The sequence below is a fragment of the Sceloporus undulatus genome, chromosome 8 (genome assembly GCF_019175285.1).
Source record: "Sceloporus undulatus isolate JIND9_A2432 ecotype Alabama chromosome 8, SceUnd_v1.1, whole genome shotgun sequence".
Lineage (NCBI taxonomy): Eukaryota > Metazoa > Chordata > Lepidosauria > Squamata > Phrynosomatidae > Sceloporus > Sceloporus undulatus.
In genome coordinates this window covers 23,152,789-23,179,655 of record NC_056529.1, presented here as the reverse complement: position 1 = coordinate 23,179,655, position 26,867 = coordinate 23,152,789, and the positions used below count along the sequence as shown (strand labels likewise).

Here is a 26,867-nt window from a genome sequence, read left to right as displayed (position 1 = left end):
CAAAGGGCTGTCCTTTTGCTGGCCAGAGACAAGGGCCTGCTGCCTGCATTACCTCCTCCATCGGGCCCAGCTTCCCAGGTGAAGAAAGAGAGCCCTCCCTCCAGTCCATCCGAGGGAGACCTGATCCCTGCCCACCGCCATCCCTTCTCCTCCTCCTCCTCCTGTGCCCTGTCTTTTCCAGATTATAAGTGCAATTCGCCATTTGTTAGCGGTTCTCAGAGCCTTTGAGGCTGAAGAGCGGGGTATAAATACTCCAAATGAAGAAATAAAAATAAAACCGGATTTCAGCTTGGATGCGGAGTGTTAATGTCTATTACATTAGAGGCCCACTACGGACAAAGAGGAATTGTGTTCTCATGCCCTCCAAAAACCAAGGAGAAACTCACAGTAAAGAAGAGCAGCAGCACAGGGCTGCCTTTAATTGCAGATGGAAAGAAAGCGCAGCCACTGGGCCTGGACTGTCCAAGCCTCTCACACTGAGGTCCCCTCCACAGGAGCGGCATTTGGCTGAGTGTCCTTCCTTTTGTCTTCAGGCTTCATGGCTGGAAAAAGCAGCACCTCCTGCAAAGAGACAAGGGGGGGGGGTTTCTCACAGCTTCCCCAGACAAGGTTCATCCTAGTCTCCTCAAGCTTCGACCAATCCTCCCTGTGTGCAAATCTGCTCCTTTGGGTCATGCCCCTTTTAGCAAGGTGGGTTTTGGAGTCCTTGTTGGCATCTTAACAGCTGTTCAGTGGCATTCCAGAGTCAATGGGGGTGGCCTGGATGGCCCTTGTGATCTCTTCCAACCCTATGATTCTATGGGTTTGATGCATGAGTCTGGCAGCTTAAAGCTGGACATTAACTGGGAGACTGTGTCACCTTGGCTGTGACGGGACGCTGGAATCCACCTGCAAAAGGGCTGCCAGAGACCACTAATAAAGCTTACAGCAGTAACATGAGTCACTGTTCAGCAGTAAAAGAACTCGATGAGAACCTGGAAATACATTCAGTTCTAGCACAGAAGGCACCTTGGTTTCTCACCAAGAACCCCATCGTGTGTGAATGTGGCACTAAAACCTGTGTTTGCCTCCACAGCCTGCTGGAAGAAAGCCCTTGCCTGCTAACCTTAATGTTGTTGGAGTCTGTCAGAAACATTGTGAGACGGTCGATGCCCAGGCCCCAGCCTGCTGTTGGAGGGAGCCCATATTCCAGAGCCGTGCAGAAGTTCTCGTCAATAAACATGGCTTCGTCATCACCAGCAGCTTTTGCCTGGGAAAAACAAGAGGCCATAATGCCATCACCTATGGAGCCAGGACCTGCACATGTTGCTGCTTTCCTTGGCACAGGCTGTCCAAGGCCAGCTGTGCATGTCAAAGTCCAGGGCAAAGGGCCACCTGGCAGCTCTTCAGAAGCAGGAGAGGTGCAAGGGCCGCAGGGCTCTCTCCCAGCTCCTCTTTCAAATTGTTTACATTCAGTAAACAAAGAAAACACACAAGCTTTATTTATCTACCGCTTCATCCCGCCTAAGCAGTGTCTAAGTGGTTTACAACCGTAAGCTAATTTGCCCGCAGCAATCTGGGTACTCATTTTAACAACCTCCCTGAGTCGAGCTTGAGCCCTTTTGCTGGTCTTGAACTCGCAACCTTATCGTTTTGAGTGAGTGATGGCGGTACAGGCATTTAACCACTGCGCCACCAGGGCTCCTCAGTAGTCCATCTGCTCTTTATTCCAGTTATAGGGTCTCCCCACAGACCTCTATTTGGTTTCTCCTTTAAATGAGAGAGCAAATATACCCTCTCTTTCAACAACAGAATGGCTACCTTCTAGAAGTCCTCAAGATAACGCAGGCACCGCCAGTATCCTCAACCACAGTCTGAGCACATCAAAAACTCTGCTGGCAGGCAGTGAGAAAGGAAGAAATGCCTCAGAGGCCAAGCATCCCCTCCCCAAACCCATGATGGCTTTCAGCTGGAGGCAAGAAGAGCTGCTACCCAAAATAGGGATGCCGAGGGGATCCATCAAGGCTAACCTTTCTCCACCTCACCAGGCAACAGCCAAGACAGGTAAGTACTCTGGGGGCGCCCAGTTCATTCCTGCATACATCCAGGATCTGTTCTTGGGGTCCCACAAGTTCTGGTACCATCTCTCCTTTTCACACACACACAGAGCCTTCTGCCCCTTTTATTCTTGCACCTCCTTTGAGCTGGGAGAGAGTTCCAGGCTTGAGGTCACCTGCCACACTTTGTGCTGGACACCCAGTTAAGAGGGGACACCCTTCAGACAGCTGAATGGGGCTGCATTGGTTCAGGGAAGGGTTTTCTGGTCCTGATGGGAGACATGAGGCAGGACTCTCCACAGAAGCACCGCAGTCGCCGGTTCCCATTGAGGAGGAGATCCACAGGAAAGCACAGCTCATGAGGGCCTTCCCTCCATTACAATCTTACTCTGATTTCGCACCTTGGCCTGATCCTCAAAGAGCTGTCGCTGCCAAAAGGGGTCGTTTAGTTCGGTGTAGGCGTTGCAGACCTCCTTCCTCATGATGAAAAGCTCAAAGCGCTCTGTCAGTCCCCGCCGAGCGCGGTGCCTGCAGAAAGAGGGCAGGAGGAGGGGGCTGCAGACTCAGCCAGCACAGATACATCCCCTAAAGCCCCTTGGTAGGTTTAAAGGAAGACCACCCCCATCCCTGCCAAATTCTGCAATATTCTTTATAAGCAGAATGAGCAGTTCTCCAGAGACACATACACACACTGGCAAGACTTCCGTTTTGCTCTGCTCACCATTTAGCAAGGGGGCTCATGATTTGTGGGTGATCACAGATGAAAGTGGGGTTGATGCAGGTAACTTCCAAAAATTCCCCGACGAGCTGGAAAGTCCGGCATCGGGAGAATATGCAAAGAAAAGAGAAAGAAAGCATCTCAAACTGTAATTTGAGCAACCACTGCATTGCAGAAACAGCACAAGCACCACTGGCCCTCTTTGGCATTTCAAAGCAATTCCACTTCCAAATGAAGATAGAAACTCTGGTCTAAGACAGGCCATTCAAGCATACTTTGCTCTTAGGGATAGCCACAAAGCCATATTTTCCAGAGGGGCATACTGTCTCTTCCCTACTCCAGAAGCACTTTGTTAACAGCCACCAGCAAGTCAGAGTCTTCCACTTGTGGTGCTAATTGATCACCAACCCCAAAGAGCTGTCAGGGATCTTCATAATCTCTGGATGCAAGAGAGCTTGCAACCAGCTCCCTGCCTGCTTTGCCCTGCCTCCAGAAGGCCTTCCCATTTTTCCAAGGCGAGGCAAAGGTCAGAGTATGGGAAGTGTGAGAAGGCCAAGGGTCAGCCACTTCGCAGCTCACAAAGTGGCCAGATGTGAGCCATTAAGGGCTCCCTGTTCATAAAGAGGATGGCGTCACGCCCGACTCTTCTCACCTTATCGAGGAGCCTGGCTGTAGACCGAGGCGGCGGACACTCAACTCCTCTCTCTTCACAAAGCACATCAAAGAATTTGCGAGTCTCTGTGAATGACAGGGGGAAACATGCAAAGTCTTTGCTTTCGCCAGTTTGAGAAGGGCCAGAATAACTCATTTTCCCTCCCCTCATTGCCAGAAACAGCAATGGCCTCCAGGAAAAGAATAGGATGATTGATGCCAGAGACTACAGCGTCAATACTGAGGCAGAGTAATAAAGGGGCTGTCTCTCACGCAAGGCAGCCAAAGTGACTATAAGGGGCACAGAGAGATGGGTTTCAGGCCCAGCCCACATTTCACAGGATAAACACAAGGAGGTTAACATTCCCAGACTATGAGAAAGACTCCTTCTCACCTTCTGTCTCAAACTGATCAACAGTGGGAAGTTTGATTGCCAACACTCTCTCCAGCTCATCCACCATGCTGATCTTCCGGAAGGGCGGAGTGAAATCTATTTCGTATGCCTGGCCCTCCGATCCTTCCGGGTGGTACATCACCTTGTAGCCGCCCGTGATGTGTCTGACCATTCCTGCGAGAGAGCAGCTCCATTTCAGTCACCGGTTGATGCTCTACCTGCCCTTCTCCTCCCCACTGTGCCACCAAACCCCTAATATTCTGATGACAAACCTGAAAGTAGCTGTTCTGTGATCTCCATCAAGTCATGGTAGTCTGCATAAGCCATGTAAAATTCACAGGTGGTGAACTCCGGGTTGTGGGTTAAATCAATGCCTTCATTCCGGAATTGGCGGCCGATTTCATAGACACGGTCCATGCCACCGACCACCAACATCTAAAACACAAAGAGAAACAGCTCAGAAGTGCCACTTCATTACTGAGTGAGCTTGCTTTGAACTGCTGGTTTTGACTTGTCAAATCAGTTTATTGTCAAATTTCAGGAGAGTCTAAATTCACTGGATATTTCAACACATGCACCAAGTATCTGGGTAGATGTATGCTTCCAAAGCATGTCTCTTTGTATTGTTCCTGGCAGTGACCGCCACCAGTTCTCCCCACCTCGAGGCACAGGCCGTCTTGGCAGGAAGAGGGAGGTTTTTTACTGGCACTTCCGACGGAGCCTCCCACGCTGGCACTTGTTTGGTGGCCCTGTTCACCTCAGCCTGTGGCAAGAGCCACACATTTGTCCTCTGGTGTCCCAGGTGACCTTTGGGCAGAGGAGCCTCAACCCAACTCCTGTTCCTTTGGCCCAAGGGTTCACCTTGTGGTAGAGCTCCGGAGCAACACGCATGTATAAGTTCATGTCCAGCTCATTGTGGTGAGTGATGAAAGGCTTTGCCACAGCCCCTCCAGGGATGACGTTCATCATGGGCGTCTCCACCTAGCCAAGGAACAAACACACAGCTATAATGCACCAGCCAATCACGGCAAATGCCCCGTCTCAAAGGTGTCTTTTTCGTGGCAAAGAATTTAGCAACCCCCCTCCACCGAAAAATAAATAAATACAAATAAATCAGGTATCTATATAAAATGGTATTGGTGGAGAATGGCATTCTCTTCCCAATCTGGGATTCAAGACAACTTGCAAAAGCAGATACAACTGAAAAAATTCATGACAGAAAGAATTGAAATGCAGCAATCAATCAACATATTTAAAAGGAACTAAAAGCATAACTACTGAAAAGGAGAAGAACCCATATAAATAGCTTAGTTCTCCCTGAGCAGCCAGCCTTCAAAGGCCTGCGGAATAAAAGGTCTTCCCCTGCATACAGACCAAGTCAAACCTCTCTAGGAAGGGAGAGCTGAGCCTGGGTTGCACTGAGTGCTTTCTCTGGAGCAGGGTTTAAAAAAAATTAGCCAAGGACTAAATATGTTTTATGTATTGGTTCAAGGAATCCTAGGTGCAACGTCAAAGCATTACAGCGCCTACAGAGCTTCATCTGTACATCTGGCCCCAAGACTTGGACAGATGATGCCTTTAGATGCCTATGAACCGTTATATATTTTAGGAAGTATCCAAGCTGAAAAACACTTACCTCCAGAAAGCCCAACTCATCTAGGAAGGTTCGAAGGTATGTTATTATCTTTGCTCGGATTATGAACTTTTGCCTCACAAAATCATTAAGAATTAAATCCAGGTATCTCTGCCGAAATCTGGTTTCCTAAGAGTCGAGGGAGGAAAAACCCAGAGTTCAAAAGCGCGTCATGAGATCCCCTCAGAGGCCATGAAGGAAGGCGGCCAGAGGGGATGGTACCTTGTCTTTGAGGCCAAAATGAAGGTGAGGCAGCATGTGAAGGCATGGAGAGAGCAGAGTGATTTCGTACGGGATGATGCTCAGTTCCCCTTTCTTGGTCTTGCCAGGATTTCCCAGGATCCCAACTATGTCTCCACGGCGAAGCTTGTTGTTAATGCGCACGTATTCTTCTTCCGACTTGTAGTTCCTGGGAAAAGGTTACATGAAATACCTTTTATTGGGGAAAAAACCTTTTCCCATCACTGTGGCATTTACTTATATGAAGAAGCCTTCCAATCTTCCTCATCTAGAAGTTAGAGCCAATTAGCAATAAATAAAGATTGACGTGAAAAGGTCCTCTGATTGTTATTATGCTATTAATAATAACTGGAGAACCTTTTCATCTCGGTCTCTGAGGCCCTGCAAAAGGCAGAAGCAGCCCCTGGGCCACAGGAAGCCTTGCATTTAAAGAGGCACCCAGGAAAAATTGTGAGTTGGGCCAAATGCAACAACTGAGGGATATAACAAGGAGTGACCAAGGAAATAAGTCTCATATACAAAACAAGGATATGAGGATAGAGAAGGGAGTGGAATATACAAAACAAGGAGCCCTGCCACGTTTACCTGGAATTGGCCATCACTTGCAGCTTCACTCCTTCCCCGCGGAGATCATAAAAGATCAGCTTCCCTCCAGAAGCACGTTTCGCATGGATCCGGCCTAAAAGGCGCGAGAGAAAGGTGTCAGCAGCCACAGCATCAGGGCTGGAGCGAGGGCCAGGGCCCATGGGGAGAGGGCCTTGGGGCGGGGGCCAATGGGGAGGGGGCCCAGGGGCAAAGGCCAATGGGGAGGGCCTTGGAGCGGGGGCCTGGGGGCAAGGGCCAATGGGGGAGAGCCTTGGAGCGGGGGCCCGGGGCAAGGACCAATGGGGGAGGGCCTTGGAGCAGGGGCCCAGGCAAGGGCCAATGGGAGGGCCTTGGGGCGGGGGCCTGGGGGCAAAGGCCAATGGGGGAGAGGCTTGGAGCAGGGGCCCAGGGGTAAGGGCCAATGGGGAGGGCCTTGGGGGCGGGGTCCGGGGGCAAGGGTCAATGGGGGAGGGTGTTGGGGCAGGGGCCCAGGGGCAAGGGCCAAGGGGGAGGGCCTTGGGGCAAGGGCCCAGGGCAAGCCCAGGGGAGGCCTTGGGGCAGGGCCCAGGGGCAAGGGCCATGGGGAGGGCCTTGGTGTGGGGCCCAGGGCAAGGGCCAATGGGGGAGAGCCTTGGAGAGGGGGCCCAGGGCAGGGCCAATGGGGAGGGCCTTGGAGCGGGGGCCTGGGGGCAAGGGTCAGGGCCAGCTCCCATGTGCTGCCTTTGGGCGCATGACCGGCAACTCGCAGGGAGACGCTGCCCAAGTGCTCCCCCGGCTGCAGGTGTCCGTATCGCGCGAGGAAGTCTTCCAGGGAGAGGTCCACGTGGAACTTGTGGGGGTAGGGCTGCTCCCCGGAGGCCTTCAGCTGCTGCACTGCCTGGCTCCGGATCCGGAAGTATTGCTGCGGAGAGAGAGACCGGTCAGGGCAGGGCAGGGCAGGGCAGGGCGGCCGGGAAAGGGAGGCAGGGCGGTGCTTACGTTGGGGTCGAGGCTCTCCTCCTCCTCCTGGTCCTGCTCCTCGGCCTTGGCGCTGGCGGCGTTCCCTTCGTGGCGCTGGTCCTTGAGACGCGCCTCCTTCTCGGCCGCTTTCCGCTCGGCCTTCATCCGCCGCTTCGCTTCGCTGAGAGAGAGAGAGACAGGGAGGGAGTGAGCCATCCAGCCATGGAGCCCCCTCGGCCTCCCCGGGGCCTGTCTCCCACCGACCTGGGCCTCTCCTCCGGCCCGCCGCTTGCCCTCCTCCTCCTGCTGCTCCCGCGGCCGAAGAGGATGGGGAGGCGGAGGCCGAGGAGGGGCCGGGGCCGCAGGGCGAACATGGGCTCCTCCTCACTTCTTGCTCAGCCGCGGAGGCTGCTCCGGCTCCGCGCCCGAAGAGACCCTCCTCGTGGCCGCCATCGCCGCCTCCGCCATCGCCGGAAGGAAGGAAGGAGGCGGGCCGGAAGGGGCGGGGCCGGAAGCGTCGCCGTCGTCGCTGGTGCGCGTGCGCGGGGGAGTGGGCGGGGCCAGGGAGGGGGGAGGAGGCGGAGGAGGCGGCTTCCCTGCTGGCGCCTGCCCTGCGGAGCCTCGCCCTCCGTCCAGGGCCCCGGGGGAGAAGGAGGGATGTTGGCGGAGGCAGGCGGCGTCTTCCAGGAGGCCAGCCGGGAGTTCGAGGACAGCGAGGTAGGAAGCCGGGCCCCTCTCCCTCTGCCATCCTGGCGGGAAAGGGGCATCCCCGGAGAGGCTGAGCGCGGAGGGCCCCGTCCCTTGAGGCGGAGGGCCCCCTGGTGAAGCCAAGGCTGGCTGCTTTGGCGGAGAGCTGCTGCGTGGCAGGAGGAGGGGGCCCTTCTCGGGGCCTCTTCCAGCCCCAGGAGGGCCCCTCCTTCCACTCCGCTGCCTCCTTTCCAGGGAGACCTCCGCTCTCCAGGCATGGAGCCCCCTGAGGCCCTTCGCCCGGCAGCTCCCTCGGACGCAGAGGTGGCCTCGGCCGTCAGGGACATGCAGCGCCTGATGGGCCTCTTCGGGCTGGGCCTGGAGGCCGTGACGCAGGCCTTCCTGAAGAACAGCGGGGAGCTGGAGGCGGTGGAGAGCTGCCTGCGGACCGGGCGGCGCTCGGACGGACGGCCGCTCTGGACCAGGCGAGACGACGCAGAGCTCCGGGAGGGGGGCCGGGGCCTCAGGGCCCGGCTGGAGGCCAGGTACGGGCCGGAGAACGTGGGCAGGAGAGAGGCCTTCCGGAGGAGCTAGGCGCCGGAGGCCCTTCTGTGCGCAAGGACCAAGAGCTCCGGCTCCACCCAAAGCAGGAGATGGACCCAGCGGTTGCCTGGCGGAGGTTGGCTGAGAGTCAGCCTGTAATAACACCTCAGCCCTGGCCAGGAGAGGGCCTTCACGCCTCCCTCGCCCACCGAAGCCCCTCGGTTTCCTTGAGGCAGTTCCGGCTCTTCTGTGCTTTGTCACCCCTTCCCTGGCCCTGCAGCTGCTGAGAATGCCTTCTGCCTTCTGCCTGCTTCCAGCCCGGCTGCAGCAGCATTGCTCACCTTCCTCCCTCCCTCCCTTTCCCTTAAACAGTAACAATAAAGAGTTCTGAAAGGAAAAGCCTATGCTCCCATCCTCCTGGAAACCAAAGGGATCCCCGGATGCCTCAGAGCTGAAATGTGGGTGATTCGGGACAGATGTCTTAAGGCAGTGGTTCCCAGCCTGTGGGTCGGGACCCCTTTGGGGGGGGGGTCAAATGACCCTTTCATGGGGGTCGCCTACGACCATTAGAAAACACCTCTTTAATTAGTTATGAAGTAGCAACAACAATAATTTCATGGGTTTGGGTCACGGGAGCCACTGTCTTAAGGCAAGGAAGCGCACATTGCCCCCTTCCCAGGTCACACCTTCCTTCATTGCTTCCTCCAAAGTGTGCAGGAGCCTCTGTGACTCTTATGGAAATCAGCACATTTGTATAGCCTGCTTTCAAGTAGGACTGAGTTGTTGACCAGCCCCTGGACAGCTGTTGGTCATGCCGTCGGGAGCTGGTTCTGCAGGCAGATGGTGGGCACACTGCCCGCCTGTCCTGGTTCTGCAGGGAGCATGCACACAGCTCCCCAGCTGAAGCGATGAGGGTTTGGTGACCGCAGCAGCAGGAAGAGCAACGCTGGGGGCCACAAAGAGCCACGGGGTCCCTCTTCCTCTTTCCCCCTGTGAGGTGCTGGCCAGTGTTCTGTTCCATGTAAGCATTGCTGGCACTGATGGCACATGTTACCTTGCAGGAAGAGTGTGGGCTCCACCTGTGTCACTGTGGTTGGGGAAGCAGTTCAGTCCGCTGGTGGTCTTGCCAGAACAGACCCGAGAGCCTGGTTCCTTTCTCTGGTCTGGGGGTGTTTGAGGCTGGATGTTGCTTGCAGGGAAAGGCAGGGCTTCCTAGCAGCCCTGCTGTTCTGCCAGTCTGCCTGCATTGGGGCCTTTCAGAGAGAAGCATATAAAGTGCTTGCCTGAGTTCATGCAGTCTTGGGCCGGCTGTGCAACTCTCCTCCTGCGTTCTGCTTATGGCATTAGTCATGAATGCTGGAAATGTCGTCTTAGAAAAGTACTGCTGTTCTATTGATTCATTTTGTGGGGGTTTTTTTATTCCCAAAGTGACTTGTAATACAAGTAATAGGCAATAAACCCTTTATTAAAGCTAACAATACCAACTTTACATTACATGAATCTGTTCTATTCTAGCAGTCACTGTGCTGTCATTCAGAATGGCTCAGTGGCGTTTCTGGGGCAGGTGGTGGGGAGAGACTGTATTAATCTGTTGCAGCTACGAAAACCAAAGGTGTATGGCCCCCAAAAGGCCAACGAGTGTTATATTGCATCAGTCATTGTGTAATAACCATCTGCAAGCCGCTTATTGTGGTGATGCTTTTCTTAGGCCAAGCCAAAGGCAGAACATGCACTGTGCCCACGGGGGTCTTCCTCAGGCAAGGATGGGGGAAGCTCATCGCTTTCCCTCCCTGTGTTGTTGTTGTTGTTGTTCCTTCATTGCCTGAAGAAGAAGCTGGTGGGCTTTGAAAGTTAGCGTGACATATTTTGCAGCTTTGAACTGGCCCAATAAAATTATCATCACAATATGGACTTTGACTTTTATTTTATGATCAACCCCTGCAGTTTTCCCCCCCCCCTTCTTCGTCTTTCCCAAATGCCAGGTAAGGCTGGGCTCTGTGTCTCAGATGCATGTTGGCCACTGCTGCCCCAGAAAGCAATAAAACTTGTTGGTCTTTGGGGTGCCACAAGACTCTCTGTTGGTTTTTCACAGGTATTCCAGCTCCTTTTTCAGAGTAAATATGTACAACCTCAGAGTGTTAACAAAGTGTATTTGCACTTGGTACAAGGAGTTAAACATCACTTTAACCTTCTTCCTGGCTGAGCATTTCTGATGTGACTTGGCTGGATTGTGGGAGGGGAGGGAGACCCTTACTTTGGCCATCCCTTTTCTTCATGCCTCCCTCCTGCCCCCCAAGACCTCCTCCTCCTGAGTTATACTCTGGGGCAGAAGGGAGCATTTCTGCACTGAGGAGGGTGGCTCCTGACTTTGCATCCCTGGGAAGGAAGCTGGAACAGCGTGGAAGGCATTAGGAACAGGACACTCCTGTGCATTGATGGTCACGGTGCATTCATCCTCAGATGCGCCGCTGTAGAGCCAGAGAGTCTGGGGTTGGGTTAGAAGGCTGCTCCAGGCTTGAAGGTCAATGCAGCAAGCCAAGGAGGTGGAGGAGACCTCACTCTTCCAACCAAAAGCAAACCTCCATGTGGACTTTCTCCAGCAGCAGGCCAGTTTCCTGTGGGAATCCAGTCTGTGCCGTTCTTGGGGAAAGCCAGTCAGGAGCCACGGGGAAAGCTTTCTTGCTGCACAAGTATGTGGCTGCAGCTTCTCCTTCATGCTCCTTTGTGGGTTTGTAGTTTGGGACTACAACTCCTGGTCTCCCTTCCTGAGTTGGGGGCTGGAGGCAAGGTCAGCCAGTCAATCCACTCAAGTCAAAGAGAAGATAGCCTGGTAGTCTCACTGCGGTGTCTCCTTGTCTTTTATGTGGGGAAAGCTGGAGCCAGGGGCTCCCAGGTTCATTGGACCATCCTGCCCAACAGCGACCGGCTCATGCTCAGCGTGGCACTTACCATCCCCTTGGCTTGCTGCGCTGGCCTTCCAGCCTGGAGCCTCTTCTAACCAAATCATGAGAAAACCTCAGACTCTCTGGCAGCCTGCCACCCACTTTGCCCCCAGCCTGCTGTCTTGTGCCCGATCACATTAACCCTGCCTCTCCTCCAGCTCAGCTGCTGGAGTCGCTTGTTGAGGCTTCCCAGCCAGGCTGGCCATGAACATCCAGAAGGCTCAGTGCCAGGTCCTGCTGCTCTTCCTCTGAGGAAACTAGCCGGTAGCCCAGCAGGTTCATGGCCTCCTGGCAGATGGCTTGGAGCTTGGCTACCTGGCGGTAAGGCAGGGCGCTCCTCCAGGCCTGTGACACATTCACTGCATCCCGGGAGGTGGTGTCGAAGGCCGCCCTGCCCAGGCCCTGCCCGTGGGTAATATTGTGGACCCACTGTTGGAGATGCGGTGGGAAACCAAGCCCCACAAAGCGGTAGAGTTCAGCAGCCTTGCCCATGGGGTCCCAGGCGATGTCTTCATAGCGCACCAGCCAGTAGTGGCCCTGGAGGGCGGAGGGCAGGGCCCGCTGGGCCTCGGTGTACACTGCAACGTGGCTCTTGCAGACCTCCCGCATGACGGTGTAGGCCTCCTGCTCCGGCTCAAGCTCCTTGGATGGGCTCCTACCTCTTGCCACTATCTTGCTGCCAAGGGAGAGTGCCGGTGCGGTGCCGTCATGAGTGCGGGAGCGGAAAACGGCCCTGGGGTCTCTGACCAGGTGGATGATTTTGAGGTTGAGGGAGGGGTCGGCGAGGAGAGGGTAGACGACGCGCAGGTCCAGGATGCGGACCTCCTTCACAGCGACGTGGCTGTAGGTCTTGCAAGCCACCTCCACTGTGCTGAAGGGGTAGCGGCTGCATAGCGCTCGGCAGGCCTGCTTGGGGACAATGTCATCGCGCTGGAATACGCTGCATGCAGGTGGGGAGCAAAGGGCCCGGCTAGCCTCCCACTGAAAGAGCGCGGATTTGTTCCTCTGCTCGGGCATGTATGCATCGAAGACGGACATGTCGCACTTCAAAACAGAGTGGATGAGGTCACGCACCGCCATGTGCAAAACTTTGGGGCTGTTCTGCTGCATGGTGGCCCAGACGTGCCAGGCTGGCTCCATCAGGTAGAAGACATTGGGGTGCTGGCTGAAAAGCTGGCCAACAAAGGAGGACCCTGACCGCCAGGAGGAGAAGATGAGGATGTGGGCACCAGCCGTCTTTTCCCCCTGAGGGTTCCTGCTCCCCTGGTACTCTGTGAAGAAGCAGAGGAGGACCAGCGCCTGGATCACCAAGATCAAGAGCAGCTCTAGCCACTGAAACATCCGCATGGCCGCTGAGATCCTAGGAAATGGGGGGCAGAGAAAGAGAGGGGGCACATCTATCAGACTCCTGCACCAGCAAGGCAGTGCCAGTGGCTCCCCTTTGGCTTCCCACTCAGGGCCTCGCAAGGGGTGGCACCTCGGCCCCAAAGAGGCCAAGTAGGCAGGGCAAGAGGAGGTGCTGCGGGGCCACGGCCCCACTTTGTGGTGACCTACCTCTGAAAGTATGCTGCCACCAATTCCACTGCGCTCAGCCTTGCCACTAACTTAATCTCAGTTTAGTGAGCCACAAAGGAGCGCGTGTGTTTTTGCATATGTGTGTGCAAACAAAATGGTTTACTTAACAAAAGAAGATAACTAAACTATTCACCGCTGCTAGTTCTTCAAATGCATGTGGTTACAAGGCAGCATTTTAGTCAAATGCTTATAACGAACAAAGTAGATGTGTGTTCCTTGGCAGTATTTCCTTAACAGAAAAGTTGGTATCAGGAGCAGTAATATCATGGAAATAATAGGTTTAGAGTCCTACACCATACATGCAAAAAGCTGTTATTTGTTATTTAGAACTGCTAATATGAACATGTGAAATTAAACAACTTGAAGCTGCACTCAAGTAAACAAAAATATTTTGGACCTTCTAAAAACCACTTGAAGGCTTCTTCCAAAATGCATCCAGGGTGGATTTTGTTCTTTTCTTACAAATTCAATGTTGGTTACAGTTTCTGTAACCAGACGCGGCTGGAGAAGCCGGGGTGCCTGCCTTCCGTTGACAAAACCTCTGACCAAGAAGCTCCCTTTCGCAAAGTCCTTTCCACGTGCCCATCTTTCCTTTCATATATCATCATTTATTATTGTTGTTGTTGTTATCTGTCCCCTTGCTTTCTCTCCGTTTTGCTCCCTGCCTTTTCCCAGCTCAAACTTTATTGCATTGTTTACAGCAGGCACTCTGCTGCAGCCTGACTCTGAAGGTCTTGTGTTTCTCTAGCCCTCCTTCACCACTGATCCTCCTACAAAGCAAAATGGGGAGCATCTGGGCAAGCGGAAAAGACTTTGCAAAAGGGAGCTTCTTGGCCAGAGTTGTGTTAACTGACCTCAGCCGTGTGCTCCCTTGAGCTGCCCTCCCGCCACTGCTCCAGATGCCCTCCATTCCAGCTGTGCAGAGCCTATGTGTGTTGGGAAGGGAGAGGCTGACACCATTTGGGCTCCCCCCCCCCAGTCCTTGGCACCAAATGATCCCACTACTTCTCCCACCCCTCTGGATTGGCATGTTGGGCGTCTGGCACACGGTTCCCCTGCTCCAGTCTGCCTGGGCCTTTGCTGAGGGTGGCATCCCTTCTTCTCACCTCCCCTCTGCCCTCCATCCCTGGGTGGGATGGGGACAACTGGAAGTCTGTCCATCTCTAGCAGGAGAGAAGATGCTGTGGCCTGGCAGCAGCCAGAGGTTTGTTGAGCGGCTCCGGTTCCTTCCCAGCCAAATGGGGGGACCATCGCTTGGGGCAGGTTCTCCTTCCTCTTTATCTCCCACCATCTGCCTTAGAAGGTCCCAAGAAGGGCTGAAGAGGGTTATGTTTCAGGCAAGAAGGGGATCAGCAGAGAAAGTGAGTACTCACTGGAGTTGGCACCAGATAGGCAGGCACTTCCCCAGAAAGTGTTGCGAAGGCAGGACTGGCAATGTGGACCTGGCAGAGAAAGGCTACTGAAGCAGGCGGCCGATCAGCCCAATGGCCTGCCAGCCCAACCTGCTGGGAGGAACGCCTGCTGTCTCCCTGAGAGGGCATCCTCCTGCAGGCAGACTGGCACGCAGCCAGTGCCCAGCCCTGCCCAACAGGGAAAGGGCGCTGGTTTGGCCATGGAGGATGGGTGCACTGGGCCCTGCTTCCTTGGCACAGCCAGGCTCAGAGGCGGCAGCATCCCTAGCAGGGTTTACAGTGGGCGCTGTGTGGACAGGGACAACATGGCAGCTTTCTAATGGAAGGCTTGTCAGCACCCTCCCAGGAGCACTTTGGTCTAGATGGCCCTTGGGTGCCCCTCCCCAGCAGATCCACTCCCTCCTGACCGCGGGCACATCTCACCTTAGCCTCTTCCCTTCCTCCCGCCAGACATTTGCAAGGTGGCATATGTATTTTTAAATAAAATAAAGCAGACCTCGTTCCCTGAATGCCCAAGTGACCATGCCAGCTGAGAGATCCTGGGAACTATAGTCCAATAAAGTAACTCTTTGAAGCTCTGTATCAAATATGCTTGAGGAAAACTACTCCCATCGTGGCCTGGATGGCAAAGGCTAAGCTCCAAAATAAGACAGCCCTCTAAAAGTAGAGGGAGGAAAACCTCCAGAATCACAGCCCCCAAATGGTCTCCTCAAATTGTTTTCAGTTCTTAAAAGACCTACTGCGAAGGAATGTTTTAAAAATATTTTTGGTCCTTTGTGGGCCTTAACAATTGTAACACTGACAAGGCAAGTTACTTCCTTGGTCAGGCTAGCCGTGGATGTCTAGTGGTTTGGTCCTGTTATTTTGAGGAAGGGGATGTGGTGGCTCAAGTTGTTAAGACTGTTGATTGCCAGGTTGGCAGGTTGGCAGTTTGAGTGCCGCATGACGGAGTGAGCTCCCATCCCTAGTCCCAGCTTCTGCCAACCCAGCAGTTCGGAAGCATGCGAATGCAAGTAGATAAATAGGTGCCTCTCTGGTGGGAAGGTGAATAGCATTCTGTGCCATCATGTTGGCCCCATGACCACAGAGGAGTCTCTGACAACACTGGCTCATTGGCTCAGGAATGGAGGTGAGCACCTACAGTCAGACTTGACAACCTTTTCAATGGGGAATACCGTTAACTTACCTTATTTTGAGGTAAAAGAAAACAGAATCATGACCATCATTTTAAAAGCAAAGTCCTTGGGAGGAGAGGGCAAGAAATGTCTTTTGGGGGGTCTGGTGGAATTCAAAGATACAGCCGTGTCAGTCTGTGGACTCAGTATGTAGAGAGATTTTGTAGCGGCACCTTTGGGACTAACTGAAAGAAGGATGTTGACAGGATGAGCTTTCCTAGTCTAAAGTCTGCTTCCTCAGATGCATTGAGGGGCCTGGTGGTTTGTCTGCCTCCTCCTGAATTCCTATCTAGAACTGTGGCCATGATCCATGTTGTTTCAGTGTGGCATAAATATTCTCCCACGGAGCTCTGTTCTGTGGTCCCTGTGCAGAATGCCAGTGTGCCACAACATGTGCAGATCCATGTCCAATGTCCCTGGATGCATTTTGGAAGAAGCATCTCTAGATGGCCTGCAGAAGGATGATCTTTTGTTTGTTTGCTTGCTTTTGCAAGGCTTACTTGATTTGGTTGCTTCCTTTTACACGTGGATATTGTTAGTTTTGAATAAAAAGTTTGCTAAAACAGGTTGAGCTGCTCTTCTTTTTTGTGCTGTATGAACCTATCCCTTTTCTTTCCATTTTATTTCTGACTCTGGCACCAAAGGTTTTGCTAAAGAAGCAATGCCCAGGAATACCTCGACTTCATGAACTGAGCTATACCTGTACAACCAGAGGATTAGACTGCATTCCCTGGCAGAGGACCATGGCATCTCCAGCGCTTTCTGGGGGAATGTCGAGGCGGCTAGCTAGGTGTTGGTACCAAGGCATAAGGGGCATGTTGCCAGCAGGTGCCCATGGCCAGCTGGAGGAGGGGACTCCGTGAGACAAAGGGACAGATGCTCCTGGATAACTCTGGCAGTGGTCCGCCTCGCCCCAAGATGGAGGGGTGATGTGTGGGGAGGGTCAAACCCTGTGCGTGCCTAGTTTTTTCTCTAGGTTTATTCATACAAAAGTTACAATAACTTACAAATATGTCAAACAGGCAGAGGAGGGGAAGAGTCACCGCAGCCTGGCAACCCTGGAGGGCAGCGGGGGGGGGGGGGGGGCCAGGGGCCCCCCCCGGAAGAAGAACGGGGCCATCTTTAGCTCTGCTTTTTTGGGGGGGAGGGGGTTCCAATGCAGAGGCCTGCAGACGTCTTCTGTCCTCGCTGGCAGATGGGGGCCTGCAGGGAAGGAGTGTTTCCCTCCCTCCCTCTGTGTCTGAGAAGGTGTCACAGTGGGGTGCTGGCCCTGGGCATGTTTATAGAGACGGATGGAGTGGAGCAGGCTGGGGGGGAAGGCTGGGGGCCCCCATGGCTACTTGTCACACTCCAGGTCCTGGGCGCCTTCGTAGTGCTGCTCGCAGAACTGCCGGATGCGCTGGCAGGCCTCCGCCATCATGTCCTCTGGCACCGTGAGCACCACCCGGAAGAAGTTGGGGTACTCAAAGCACTGCCGGGAGAAGATGGGGGCACATGAGCCAGACCCATGGACTCCTTGTCCCCCCCACACCTGGGAGCCTGCCTTGGCTGCCCTTCTGAGCGGTCACCCTCCCTCTGCTCTGGGCAAGGACTGTCCGCTCCCGCATGGCTACTGGGGAGGGGCTCTTGGAAAAGAGGAGCCCAGAGGGCCTCGCCTCTGCCTGAAGGAGGGCACAATGCTCACCGTGGCCGGCAGGCAGAAGACTGACTGCTCTGCAATGAGTCGCTCTGTGAACTCTACATCGTTCTCAAACTCCGGGAAGTGCTCCATTTCAATGCCCACCTGCAGGAAAGCGGGAGGCTGAGTCCAAAGGGACGCTTGGGACCCCCGCCCTGAGAGCCTCAGGATCGCGTGTCCCCCTCCCCGCTGCCTCCTTGGCTCAGCTCTATCAGTGGTCTTGGGGGACAACTCACCATGAGGTACATGGCTCCCGAGGGCTTGACAGGACGCAGGCCGCAGACGGTGGAAAGTGTAGTATAACAGAGTGCCGCATTGGACTGCAAAGGCAAAAGGAATGGAAGGGTTGGGGAAGCTTTGATCTTCTTTCTTGGTTTAAGGAATTTGACTACAGTACATTTATAGCAAGTATTTGGAAAGAGAGGGCTTACTTTCAAGAAGCTGAGGGTGTTGTGGTAGAATTCAGGGGAGGTCCAGTGCAGGATGTGTGCAAGAGCTCCCTGGACGATGGTGCAAGGACCCAGGATCCTCTGGCTCAGCCTCAGCAGCCCGTCTCTGATCTGGGAAGGGAGCAGTGCAGAGTTCAGTGGGACCAGCTGAGCCCACTTCCATGGGGCAGGACAGCCCAAGCGTTCTCAAAGGCCACTCTGATTGCCAGTGACGGCCACCTTGGTAGTTCTGTGGCTACTGAATGCCTTCTGGTGGCACCCACCTATGGCAACTCTCTTTCCAGGAAGCTTCAGGTGGAAGTTTTCTTCCACTGCAAATCACTGTGTTTATGCCGAATGGAGGAACAAGCCCCTTAGTGCTTTATGATACTAAGGAATGCTATATAAACCTTGCAAATGAAATAACGGAATCTCCTCTGCAGCCCTGGCCAAGAGGGTGGGTATTTGGGCCTGCGTGTGCCATATGATCCACCCAGGATCCACTCACCCCACCCCAGAGAAGGCAAGATGGTGTTGGCATCCACTGGGAAAGCTCTCCTTTTCCCAGACATGCATGGTGCCCGAGCTGAGCCTCCTCAAAAATCATTGGGCTTGCCTGAGGGGTTTTCCCTGCCCAAGGGGCTCTGGGGACAGAGTGGGGGCCTTAAACCCCCCATGAACCCCAGGGATGTTGAGGCCTGAACAGTCTGGAATGAACCAGGTCCCTCAGAGACCCCTTTGGGTGAAGGGGCTGGGCAGGGGGTATGGCCAAGAAGGGGGTCCAGACAGGAGTGGGGGGCAAGAGCTTGGTTTCCAAAGTACCTCTTTCCCAAAGATCTCTCTGCGGTCGTGGATGAGGATCCATCCCATTCTCCAGCCTGGCACCAGCCATCGCTTGGCCAGACCCCCACATGAGAGGATGGGCACATTGCTGCTGAGCTTGGCAAGGGACTCTGACTTGCCTTCCTCAAAGACCTGGGGAGGGGAAAGAAGAATACCCATTAATGGTGCTCCTTAGAGCAGGCCTCCTTCCCCAGGGGAAACCCTTGTCCCAGGAGGGAGGCCAGGCCCCTGGAGGGCTGCCCAGGCTGAAGGGCCCAGGAAGTGCCCTGCTGTGGCCACTGCCCCACTCACCATCTCTGCATAAATCTCATCAGCCAGGATGGGGATGCACTGTCGGGAGCACACTGGGGGAGATGAGAGGAAATAAATCTTTGGGTCAGTTTCAGGGCCCCTCTTTGGCGCTGGTCGCCCTCCTGCCAGAGCAGCCAGCAAGGGGCCAGGCAGCCTGGCAAAGGAGGGCAGGGGCTCTATCCAAAGGTCCTGAGCAGAAGAGGCCACCCTTGTCAGGGCGGCCCTTCTGCTTCCCCCCTGACCAAGCATTCCCTGGCCTGGCACAGATGTGGGCATGCCCTCCCTGCCCTGCTATTCCCGCCGTGAGCAAGGGACTCTTACCTGCTAGTATTTTCTGGAGGTGGCCCTTGCAGAAGACAGACCCACAGGGATTAGAGGGGTTGTTGACCACCAAGCAGGCGGTCTTCTCATCCACTAGTGACTCCATCTGCTTCAGGTCACTCTCCCAGGACTTCTCTGGCTGTGAGGGAGATGGAGGAGGTGGCTGAGGAGGCATGATTCTGCCTGGCATGGCCAGAGAAGGGGCCTGCCTGCCTGCTGCAGCCAGAGCCACCATGCCCAGCACACAGGGGCTGGAGGCTGCTTGGGCTCCATAAGGTCCAGCTCAAGGGACCAGAGCCCCCCTGAGAGGGTGAGGGGTGGGAGCCTCGCCACCTTGAAGGGGAAGGTGGGCAGAGAGAGAGGGATACCACACAATGCCCTTCCCCTCTGGACACATACCAAAAGGTCATAGAACTTGACCTCGATGCCCATAGAGTGAGCCAAGGTCTTGTAGAGGGAGAAGCCCGGCCGTGGCACCAGAATGTTCTGCCCGGGGTTGGCCAAGACTGCCAAAGCCAGTTCAATGGCCTGGCTGCAGCCGCTGGTCAGGATCACATCCTATAAGGGAGGAGGGCACAGGAGCAGCAGCAGTGAGCAGTGGGCTCCAGCCCCGAATTCAAAGCAGTGCGGGGAGGGGTCTTTGGCATTCCCTCCTGATCAAGATCCTGAGGGGGGCAGGAGAGATGAAGGGGGCCCTCCCCCCAGCATCAGGCTGCCTTACCTGGGCTTGCAGAGGGGCTTCTGGACAGCTGTAGTAGCCTGCAACCACCTCACGGCAAGAAAGGTAACCTGCATGGGAGTTATTGGAGGAGCATGAGGGTGCTGCCCCACTGGGAACTCCCCCAGGTCCCAGACCTGGGGGGGGGTGTCCCTGAGCCCATGAGAGTCTGCCATCACCCATGGGGCTAGACGTGCCCACTGGAGTTGCTGATGCTCTTGTGCCCAAGTGATGCCTTGGCCCCTCACCCAGCCCTCCATCTCCCCAGGCCCATGGAGACCACCAGCAACCCCCTCCCCACTGGCTTGGAGGGCCAGAGACCCTCTGCTTAGAGGGATGTCCTAAGGATGCAACAGGGGAGGCTGCTCCTCATTCTGCACACATCCTGGGTGGCCCCACTGCCCTTCCTGTGGCAACTAGGGGGGCACCTACCTGTGGAAGGAGCATAGCCGTTGCACTTGCCCGAGTCCAGGGCATCCTTCATGGCCTGGGTGACCTGCTCATCCGTGGGCAGGTTCCCAAAGACTGTGGGGTCCCCTGAGGAGCAAACAGCAGGTGGCTGAGGCCAGTCCCTGTTGCCCAGGAGCAGGGGGGCATCTGGGGGTCTCCCACCTGCCTCCACCCCTCACATCCCCAGGCTTGCTCACCGATGGAGAGGGAGATGAGGGGCTTCTGCGGGTGAGGCTCCACCTTCATGCTGTCCACAATGGCCCGGATGGGGTTGAAGGTCCGCTTGGACATCTCAGAGGCCCGGACTGCCCAGTGGGGCTTGCGGTGACCTCTCCCTTTGCCTGCCACACAGCAGGGGCCTTTGCTGGCCCGGCTGACCTGGACGTCCAGGACGGAGGGGAGGGCTGCCTTGCCAGTCACCATCTGGATCAAGTAAGAGTCCATTTCTGGGAAGGAGAGCTGCAAGGATGATGATGAGGAGGAGGAGGTCAGTGCATTGCCCCAAAGAGATTGGTGGCTCCTTGTGGCAGAGCCTGGCATTAGGCCTGCAGCTCAGGCAGCAAGCGGGCAAAGCTCTGCCCAGCCCCACGGCTGCAACCAGGGCTAGCAAGCGGCCAAGCAAGGTGAGAAGATGGCAGGAGGCTGCACTGGAGAGAGGCTGGCCTGGCTGGAGGGAAATGGTCATGCCCCCCCTTTGCCCCCTGTGAAAGGTATGCCTTAGGGTTGCCATAGGTTGGAAACAAATTGAAGGCACACAACAAAATCAACAACTGTAGTCCTTCCTTTGCCCATTCCCCAGAGGATAAGCCCTCTCACTTTCCAGTGGCAAGGAGTCCAAGGAACAATAGAAACAATGCAGTTTGACACCACTTTAAGTGTGATAGCTACATTCTATACGGGATCTTGGGATTTGTGGTTTTATAAGCTCTTTTAGTTTTCTGTGACCTATCCCAGGATTCTACCCATCCTAGGATTCTGTAGGATGGAGCCATGGCAGTTAAAGCGGTGCCACACTGCGGTGCCCCCAAGAGGCAAGCAGACGCCCTGCTCACTGCCTTCTCCCAATGCTGCCCCACCTGACCACTCCTCAGCCCCTGCGTCAGGCATACTCTGGACAAGCGGTCAGCTCAGCCCAGGCCACTCATTGTGAGAAGGTGTCCACTGCTTTGCCATGGGTCTTTGCCCATGCGGGAGTGGTGGCAACCCCAAATACCCAAACTTACCCCATGGCTTGGGCTCAGCTGCAGCACAACATTCATGGGCCACTTGGGCAGTTTGGTGGTACTCTTGCCAGGGACAGCTCTGCCCTATCTGGGCACAGGGCCTGACCAGACTTACCTCAGATGTGGTGGTGGTGGTGGAGGAGGAGGAGGAGGAGGAGGAGGAGGAGGAGAGCCTCCGACTGCGATGGCCCCGCTGGCCTTGGTCCAGCCTGGCCTTGGTCTGGCTGGGGGGGGGGGCGGGCAGCAGCTGGGGTTGCAGAGATGAGAGGCAGCAGGCCTGGGAAGGGACCCTTTTATGTGGGGCCGGTGGGCAGCAGCTCCAGCAGCCCCAGGGCAGGTCCCTGCCAAAAACTGGGTGTCAGCTGGGAGACCTTTAGTCATTGGCTGGAGGGGAGGCTGGGGGAGACTCCCCCTGGCCCAGAGGCAGGCGCACATCTGGAGCAAACACTCCTGGCTGCACATTAACCCTTTCTGGGGCCTTCTGGAGCACATGGCTTCTGGTGCAAAAGGGGTGGAGGACAGGACCCTCTGGTGCAAAAGGGGTGCAGGACAGGACCCTTCTGCTTTGGCCACATGCACCCTGCCCACAAGGATACCAAGCAGCCTGACTTTGGCCTTGTGGTGCTCAGGGAATGTTGCATGTGAGCAGAAAGTCGGAGGGTGCCACGTGGGGCAGAGTGGGATCCCACAGGAGCCCCGCTATCCCCCCCCCCGCATCTGGGGGGGGGGGGCGGATGCAATTGGATGGGCTGTTCCCTCCCTCCCTCCCTCCCTCCCTCCCTCCCTCCCCAGATCCACGTTGCAAGGCCCAGTAATGACTCCCAAATGCCTCCCCCTCCCCCCCTTTCTGCCACATCACTGGAACCTGTCTGGGGGAGATGCCCCAGAGAATGGGCTGCATTCGCCCCATGTCCCTCCTGCACCAGTTACCCCATCCCTCCCACCCCACAGCTGAAGTGAGCCCCCTTGGCATCACCCCAGAGGTTTCCAATTGCTGCAGGGGAGCATTGGAGGCATGGCGGAGGGAGGGAAACCTTGACCAATTGGATGCTTTTAGGGCTTCTGGCAGAGCATGGTACCTCTGCTGATTCTGGCATGGCATCTCACATGGAAGTGGGAGAGAAGGGAGCAGGGACTTGCCAATGGCACCCTGTTTGCATATTTCACTCAAGACTCCCTCCTGGCCCACAGCAAACTCCCCCCACGGCAACAGGGGCCTGTGGAACCAGGCCAGTCTGCCCCCCTCCCGTGCCACTCAGACTGCCAGGTGACGCAGCTCCGGCAATGGCCTTGAGCCTTCACAGCTGCCACCCCACAGCACTTGCATGGCCAGAGGTAATGCCCCCTGCCACCCACCTACCCCAACTTGGGTGGGATGCTGATCCCTCTCTGCTGGGCCATTGCTACCATCAGGCGCAACCTCACTGTTACCGTCATTGTTGGCATGGAAATGGGGGGAGACCGTCACATAGGGTTGCATCAGGCAGCATTTGGAATGGGGAGGGCACACTGCCTGGGACCTTCAGTGGGGCTTGTGCCGAGGCCTTTGGGTAGCATATCTGGGAATCCCCCTTCCTCAGGCAGGATTCCCCAGCATCTGTCCCCCAGCACTCCTCAGGGGCTCTTCCCATGCTCTATCTTAGACTGGCTCTCTGGACTCACACAACAGGCCTGGCCTTTGCCAGGGAACATGACCCACACACCCCCGCCAGCCCCACGGCTGGCTGCCCTGCTCCAATGCCTCTGTGTGGGCCCTTTGCATGGCAGGTAGTGCCCATGCCCTCTACCCAACTGGTCCATGGCTCAAGATAAACCACTGCTGCCACCAAGAATCCTCTTCTCATTGAGAGGAGTGGGGCAGGCAATGCCAATGGGGAAGGTAAGGGGGAAGAGCAGGGCCCACAACACCCACAGCTGGCCCGGTCCACCCCTCCCGCCTCATGCCAGCTTGGTATCAAAGGCCCACAAGGGGTGCCAGGCAAATGTTGTGACAGCGCCCGAGCCCCTCTTCTACCTCACTGGGGCGCCCCTCCAACATACAGTCCAACCTGACCCAAAGCCACTTCTGGTTGCTCCTGGCTCCAGAAAGCAGAAAGCAGGTGGCCCCACTTGAGCTCTGGTTGCTACTGGGAGACTTGCCTTGCCTGCTGGGGGCAGAGGGCAGATGTGGTGTTACATAGGGAGAGGGTTGGTAGGGGCAGTTCAAGACTTCCCAGTGGGCGGCATGGGAGCCAGGCCAAGGGTCCCCCATGCTCATCTCGTCTGTCTGTTCGTATGTCCGTCTGTGCCTCCTCCCTGGGCTCTCATGGTCTTGCAGCTGGATCAATTTGCCCTCAGTGTGCCAATGCATTTTCTGCCACCTGGCAAGAGCTGCCCTGTGACCCATGAGCGACACTTACGTCCCCAGGACCTGAGTGAGCTGGGCAGTGACATGGACGGATGGACAGACAGAGAGACGGATGGGTGGCGTCAGCAACAGTTGCGTAATGGGGTGGGAGGGAGGGCCAGAGCTCCTGCTGGGCTGGGCCCCCTCCCCCCCCTTTGACGCCAAAGTCAATATTGTCTGATTGCATCAGGGATGTTTGCCTTGGGCCTTCGTAGTCTCTTCCTTTGTGCTCTCTGGGATGGCAGGTGGCCTCTGCCCTCTTCCCCACTGCCCCGGCCTTGGAGCAGCCTGAGCTCTGTTAAAGGGGGGGGGGGGTGTTGGACCACTTCATGGCTTTCAGTCAGCATAGCTAGGTATGGCCTCAAGAACAGCTGCTGGACTCTGCCTGGCTTGGCAGCTTTCCAGAGCAATGGCTGGAGTGGTCAGGGGAGGCTTTTCTCCTGCCCAAAGTGGCAGCCTCCTCCTGGCACACAAGGGACTCTCTGCCTCCATTGCAGCAGCAGGAGCAGCAGGAGATGAAGAAAGTCAGTCGTGGGCCCCTGGCTCTGTTTGGCAGTTGATTGCTTAGCAACTGAATCCATAAGACACCATCAAAACATTAAGAACTTGCTCACTGCAAGAGCTGTTTGACCACTTCAGAGGGTGGTGGGCTTTCCTTCTTGCCCAGTCTTTCAGCCTCAGGGGACTCAGATGGTGCTTTGGTTGTGCATTCCTTCGATGGCCCTGGTATCCCTTCCAACGCTAAGCCATCCTTGCAGAGCCCACATCCGTCCTTCCTGAGTGTCCAGCGGCCAGTCCTGCTTGCAGAGGGAACCCAGGTAGCTGACTTGGCCTCACAGCTCTTCTTGGCATTCATGTTCTCATTCAGGAGGAGTAAACATGTAAAACAGGAGCAGCTAACAAGCTGGCTTGTGTTGAAAGTCAACAAGGAAGTGAGCAAAACTAAGCCATTTTCTAAGTCCCCTTCGAGGTAGGTATTGAGAGAGCTTTGGCATTGAGTCCAGAACAATGTATGCTTGCCTGGTCAGAGAAAACAGAAGCCAGAGATGGGTGGCTGCCTGATGCAAGGAAAAGCGAGGCCACAGTCAAAACTCCTGGTCAGAGGACAGGACTGAGCCCCACTGGCTGCTAGGAAGAAGAGACATATCTAGCAGATACAGGAGTTGCAAGAGCAACACTGAAGTCACTGATGCAGCACTTCACCGGATGTCAGGCTTCTCCTGGTGCAGTGCCCAAGCAGCCGGAGGAGCTGCTGGCAAAGGGGCAGCCAGTGTCCAGTGCCAGAGGGACTACTGGCCTGTTGCACAAACTCTTGCCCTGGCAAATGCTACCTGAGCGGCAGTTTCTCTTTGAGGAGCTGCTGTTTTGAAAACCTTAAGGCCAGGTCTAAAGGCACGGTCAGCAGTTCAGCAGACATTCACAGAGGAGGAGACATCCGTTAAACAGCTTTTCCCCTTTCACTCCTCTTGTTGGGGAAGCCTGAGCCAGTTTAAAATGAAAGTGGTCTAAAGCAAAAGTGGTCCCAGTCGGTGGGGGAAAGGATGCCCTGCTCCTGTTTGCCCACAATGTTTTGCAAATTTTGCCCAGTCTGCAGGAGATAAAGATCCTGCCTTAAGTACACTGAAAAAAACTGTGGGTTGGGGATCAATTCCATCAAGCTTGTTTTCTGCTGCTCCAGAGAACAGGACCCAGAACAATGGATGCAAGCTCCAGGAAAAGAGATTCCACCTCAACATTAGGAGGAACTTCCTGACAGAAAGGGCTGTTTGGCAGTGGAACACACTCCTTCCTCGGAGTGTAGTGGAGTCTTCCTCCTTGGAGGTCTTCAAATGGAGGCTGGATGGCCATCTGTCAATGGGAATGCTTTGATTTGGATTTCCTGCATGGAGGGGGTTGGACTGGATGGCCCTTGAGGTCTCTTCCAACTCTACTATTCTATGATTCTAGAACTCTGAACTAATAGTGGCTCCATTCCCTTCTCATTGAAGTCTCCCCAGAAACTGTCTACTCTCATTTTAAATCCCAGCACCAGTTTCAGATCCCTGGGTGTAATGCAACCAAAATAAACTCTGCTGAAGGAATCTGAATAGCCAGGCAAAGGGGTTGTGCACAGCCAGGTTTCTTAGCAGAAGTTACATTTTACAGCTGTAGAAAAGCAGCTGTAAAATAAACATACTTCTCTGAAAATTTTCCTTTCATTTTCAGATGCTGCTAAGAGTCCTACCAAGTTATTGTCAGACTAACTTTCCCTCTGGGAATCATGGATGGCTGGGGTCTTAATGGGAAGCTGATTTTGGGTCTGCCATGTCTGGGTCTGATGGACGCACCAGAAGAGTGACCCTCTGAAGCCCCAGCTGGGGGCAAGGCTGGCTGGCACTGTCCTGCCAGTTAGCCCCCAGCTCCCCGATGGTAAGAATCGGATGCGGAATCCCTGACCCATATCTGACGGTGGAACAATCTTGCCACAAAAACCTTTACGAACAAACACTAGATGTGCTCTGGACATAGCAGAACAACCAGCTGAACCGGATCTACCTTTGACTTGATTGTTTGTCTAAATTTAAGGAGCCTTGAGACCCAGATCTTGTACAAAGGCATCATTCTCTGTTTCCTGGCAGGAGAAAGAACTGGCCAAGCCCTGGGAAACATCAGCACTGGGTCATTGAATCCAGGCTGTTTCTCAGGGCTGGGGGCTTGGAGGTTTCTGATTCAGGGGGTGCCAAAAACGAAAGACGACTTGACAGCAAAGACCAACAGATGCAGTGGATCCTGGAGAGGGCCACAGAGATCTGAAACCAAGCTCAGCTGCTGGCAAGCAGGACAGAGAGTGAGTCATTCTGCCATGTTTGTTCTCTCCTATTTCCACATCTGAGGCATTTGGTAAAGTTTGGATGGAACAACCAAGAGTGAAACGTGCATCCTCTGACTGAAGTGGGCCTTCAGTGCCAACTCACACCTGCCCTGCGAGGTAGGCAGGGCACACCATCCCCTTGGCAGCC

General features: G+C 55.1%; 4 protein-coding genes and 1 long non-coding RNA gene across 7 annotated transcripts; 2 read left to right on the top strand and 3 right to left on the bottom strand.

The window, feature by feature from the left end:
- Positions 1 to 388: 388 nt before the first annotated feature.
- Positions 389 to 7,920, bottom strand: KARS1 (lysyl-tRNA synthetase 1). Of its 2 annotated transcripts, none has more exons than XM_042438414.1 (14): positions 7,585 to 7,920; positions 7,236 to 7,377; positions 6,993 to 7,158; positions 6,258 to 6,351; positions 5,655 to 5,841; positions 5,436 to 5,561; positions 4,661 to 4,780; positions 4,072 to 4,234; positions 3,800 to 3,973; positions 3,407 to 3,492; positions 2,758 to 2,843; positions 2,438 to 2,564; positions 1,106 to 1,249; positions 389 to 561 (listed from the first exon to the last, which is right to left on the bottom strand). In XM_042438414.1, exons 1-14 carry the CDS (start codon positions 7,662 to 7,664, stop codon positions 472 to 474), a joined length of 1,785 nt encoding a protein of 594 aa, XP_042294348.1. In that variant the 5' UTR covers positions 7,665 to 7,920; the 3' UTR covers positions 389 to 471. The 2 variants fall into 2 exon arrangements, with proteins under 2 accessions (XP_042294348.1, XP_042294350.1); XM_042438416.1 differs by having other exon boundaries at positions 7,461 to 7,679.
- On the top strand, positions 7,854 to 8,477 carry LOC121914406 (TERF2 interacting protein). The gene is made up of 2 exons (XM_042437797.1): positions 7,854 to 7,913; positions 8,139 to 8,477. The coding sequence occupies exons 1-2, from the start codon at positions 7,854 to 7,856 to the stop codon at positions 8,475 to 8,477; spliced, it is 399 nt and encodes a 132-aa protein (XP_042293731.1).
- Positions 8,478 to 9,873: 1,396 nt separating this feature from the next.
- Positions 9,874 to 16,612, bottom strand: LOC121914761 (carbohydrate sulfotransferase 4-like). Of its 2 annotated transcripts, none has more exons than XM_042438431.1 (2): positions 16,538 to 16,612; positions 9,874 to 12,728 (listed from the first exon to the last, which is right to left on the bottom strand). In XM_042438431.1, the coding sequence occupies exon 2, from the start codon at positions 12,713 to 12,715 to the stop codon at positions 11,528 to 11,530; it is 1,188 nt and encodes a 395-aa protein (XP_042294365.1). In that variant the 5' UTR covers positions 12,716 to 12,728; positions 16,538 to 16,612; the 3' UTR covers positions 9,874 to 11,527. The 2 variants fall into 2 exon arrangements, with proteins under 2 accessions (XP_042294365.1, XP_042294364.1); XM_042438430.1 differs by lacking the exon at positions 16,538 to 16,612 and adding an exon at positions 14,317 to 16,352.
- On the bottom strand, positions 16,492 to 20,703 carry TAT (tyrosine aminotransferase). Its single transcript, XM_042438429.1, has 11 exons — positions 20,457 to 20,703; positions 20,242 to 20,346; positions 19,813 to 19,880; positions 19,491 to 19,649; positions 19,092 to 19,230; positions 18,771 to 18,823; positions 18,459 to 18,611; positions 17,640 to 17,768; positions 17,445 to 17,528; positions 17,215 to 17,313; positions 16,492 to 17,001 (listed from the first exon to the last, which is right to left on the bottom strand). The coding sequence occupies exons 1-11, from the start codon at positions 20,701 to 20,703 to the stop codon at positions 16,867 to 16,869; spliced, it is 1,371 nt and encodes a 456-aa protein (XP_042294363.1). The 3' UTR covers positions 16,492 to 16,866.
- Positions 20,608 to 26,768, top strand: LOC121914767. The gene is made up of 2 exons (XR_006100578.1): positions 20,608 to 20,746; positions 26,074 to 26,768. It is a non-coding gene; the product is annotated as an uncharacterized LOC121914767 (long non-coding RNA).
- The last annotated feature ends 99 nt before the right edge of the window (positions 26,769 to 26,867 follow it).

Bases quoted from the DNA above. Each gene is read 5' to 3' on its own strand.
- KARS1 (XM_042438416.1), bottom strand. From the start codon at position 7,570: ATGTTCGCCCTGCGGCCCCGGCCCCTCCTCGGCCTCCGCCTCCCCATC. The intron at 4,235-4,660 runs GTGAACCCTTGG...TTTGTGTTTTAG, and splicing joins CTCCGGAGCTCTACCACAAG to ATGTTGGTGGTCGGTGGCAT. The intron at 2,565-2,757 runs GTGAGCAGAGCA...CTCTTTCTGCAG, and splicing joins ATGAGCCCCCTTGCTAAATG to GCACCGCGCTCGGCGGGGAC.
- LOC121914406 (XM_042437797.1), top strand. From the start codon at position 7,854: ATGTTGGCGGAGGCAGGCGGCGTCTTCCAGGAGGCCAGCCGGGAGTTC. The intron at 7,914-8,138 runs GTAGGAAGCCGG...CCTCCTTTCCAG, and splicing joins GGGAGTTCGAGGACAGCGAG to GGAGACCTCCGCTCTCCAGG.
- LOC121914761 (XM_042438431.1), bottom strand. From the start codon at position 12,715: ATGCGGATGTTTCAGTGGCTAGAGCTGCTCTTGATCTTGGTGATCCAG.
- TAT (XM_042438429.1), bottom strand. From the start codon at position 20,703: ATGGACTCTTACTTGATCCAGATGGTGACTGGCAAGGCAGCCCTCCCC. The intron at 20,347-20,456 runs GTGAGCAAGCCT...TTTGCTCCTCAG, and splicing joins CCTCATCTCCCTCTCCATCG to GGGACCCCACAGTCTTTGGG. The intron at 19,231-19,490 runs GTATGTGTCCAG...TCTCCCTCACAG, and splicing joins TCAAGTTCTATGACCTTTTG to CCAGAGAAGTCCTGGGAGAG.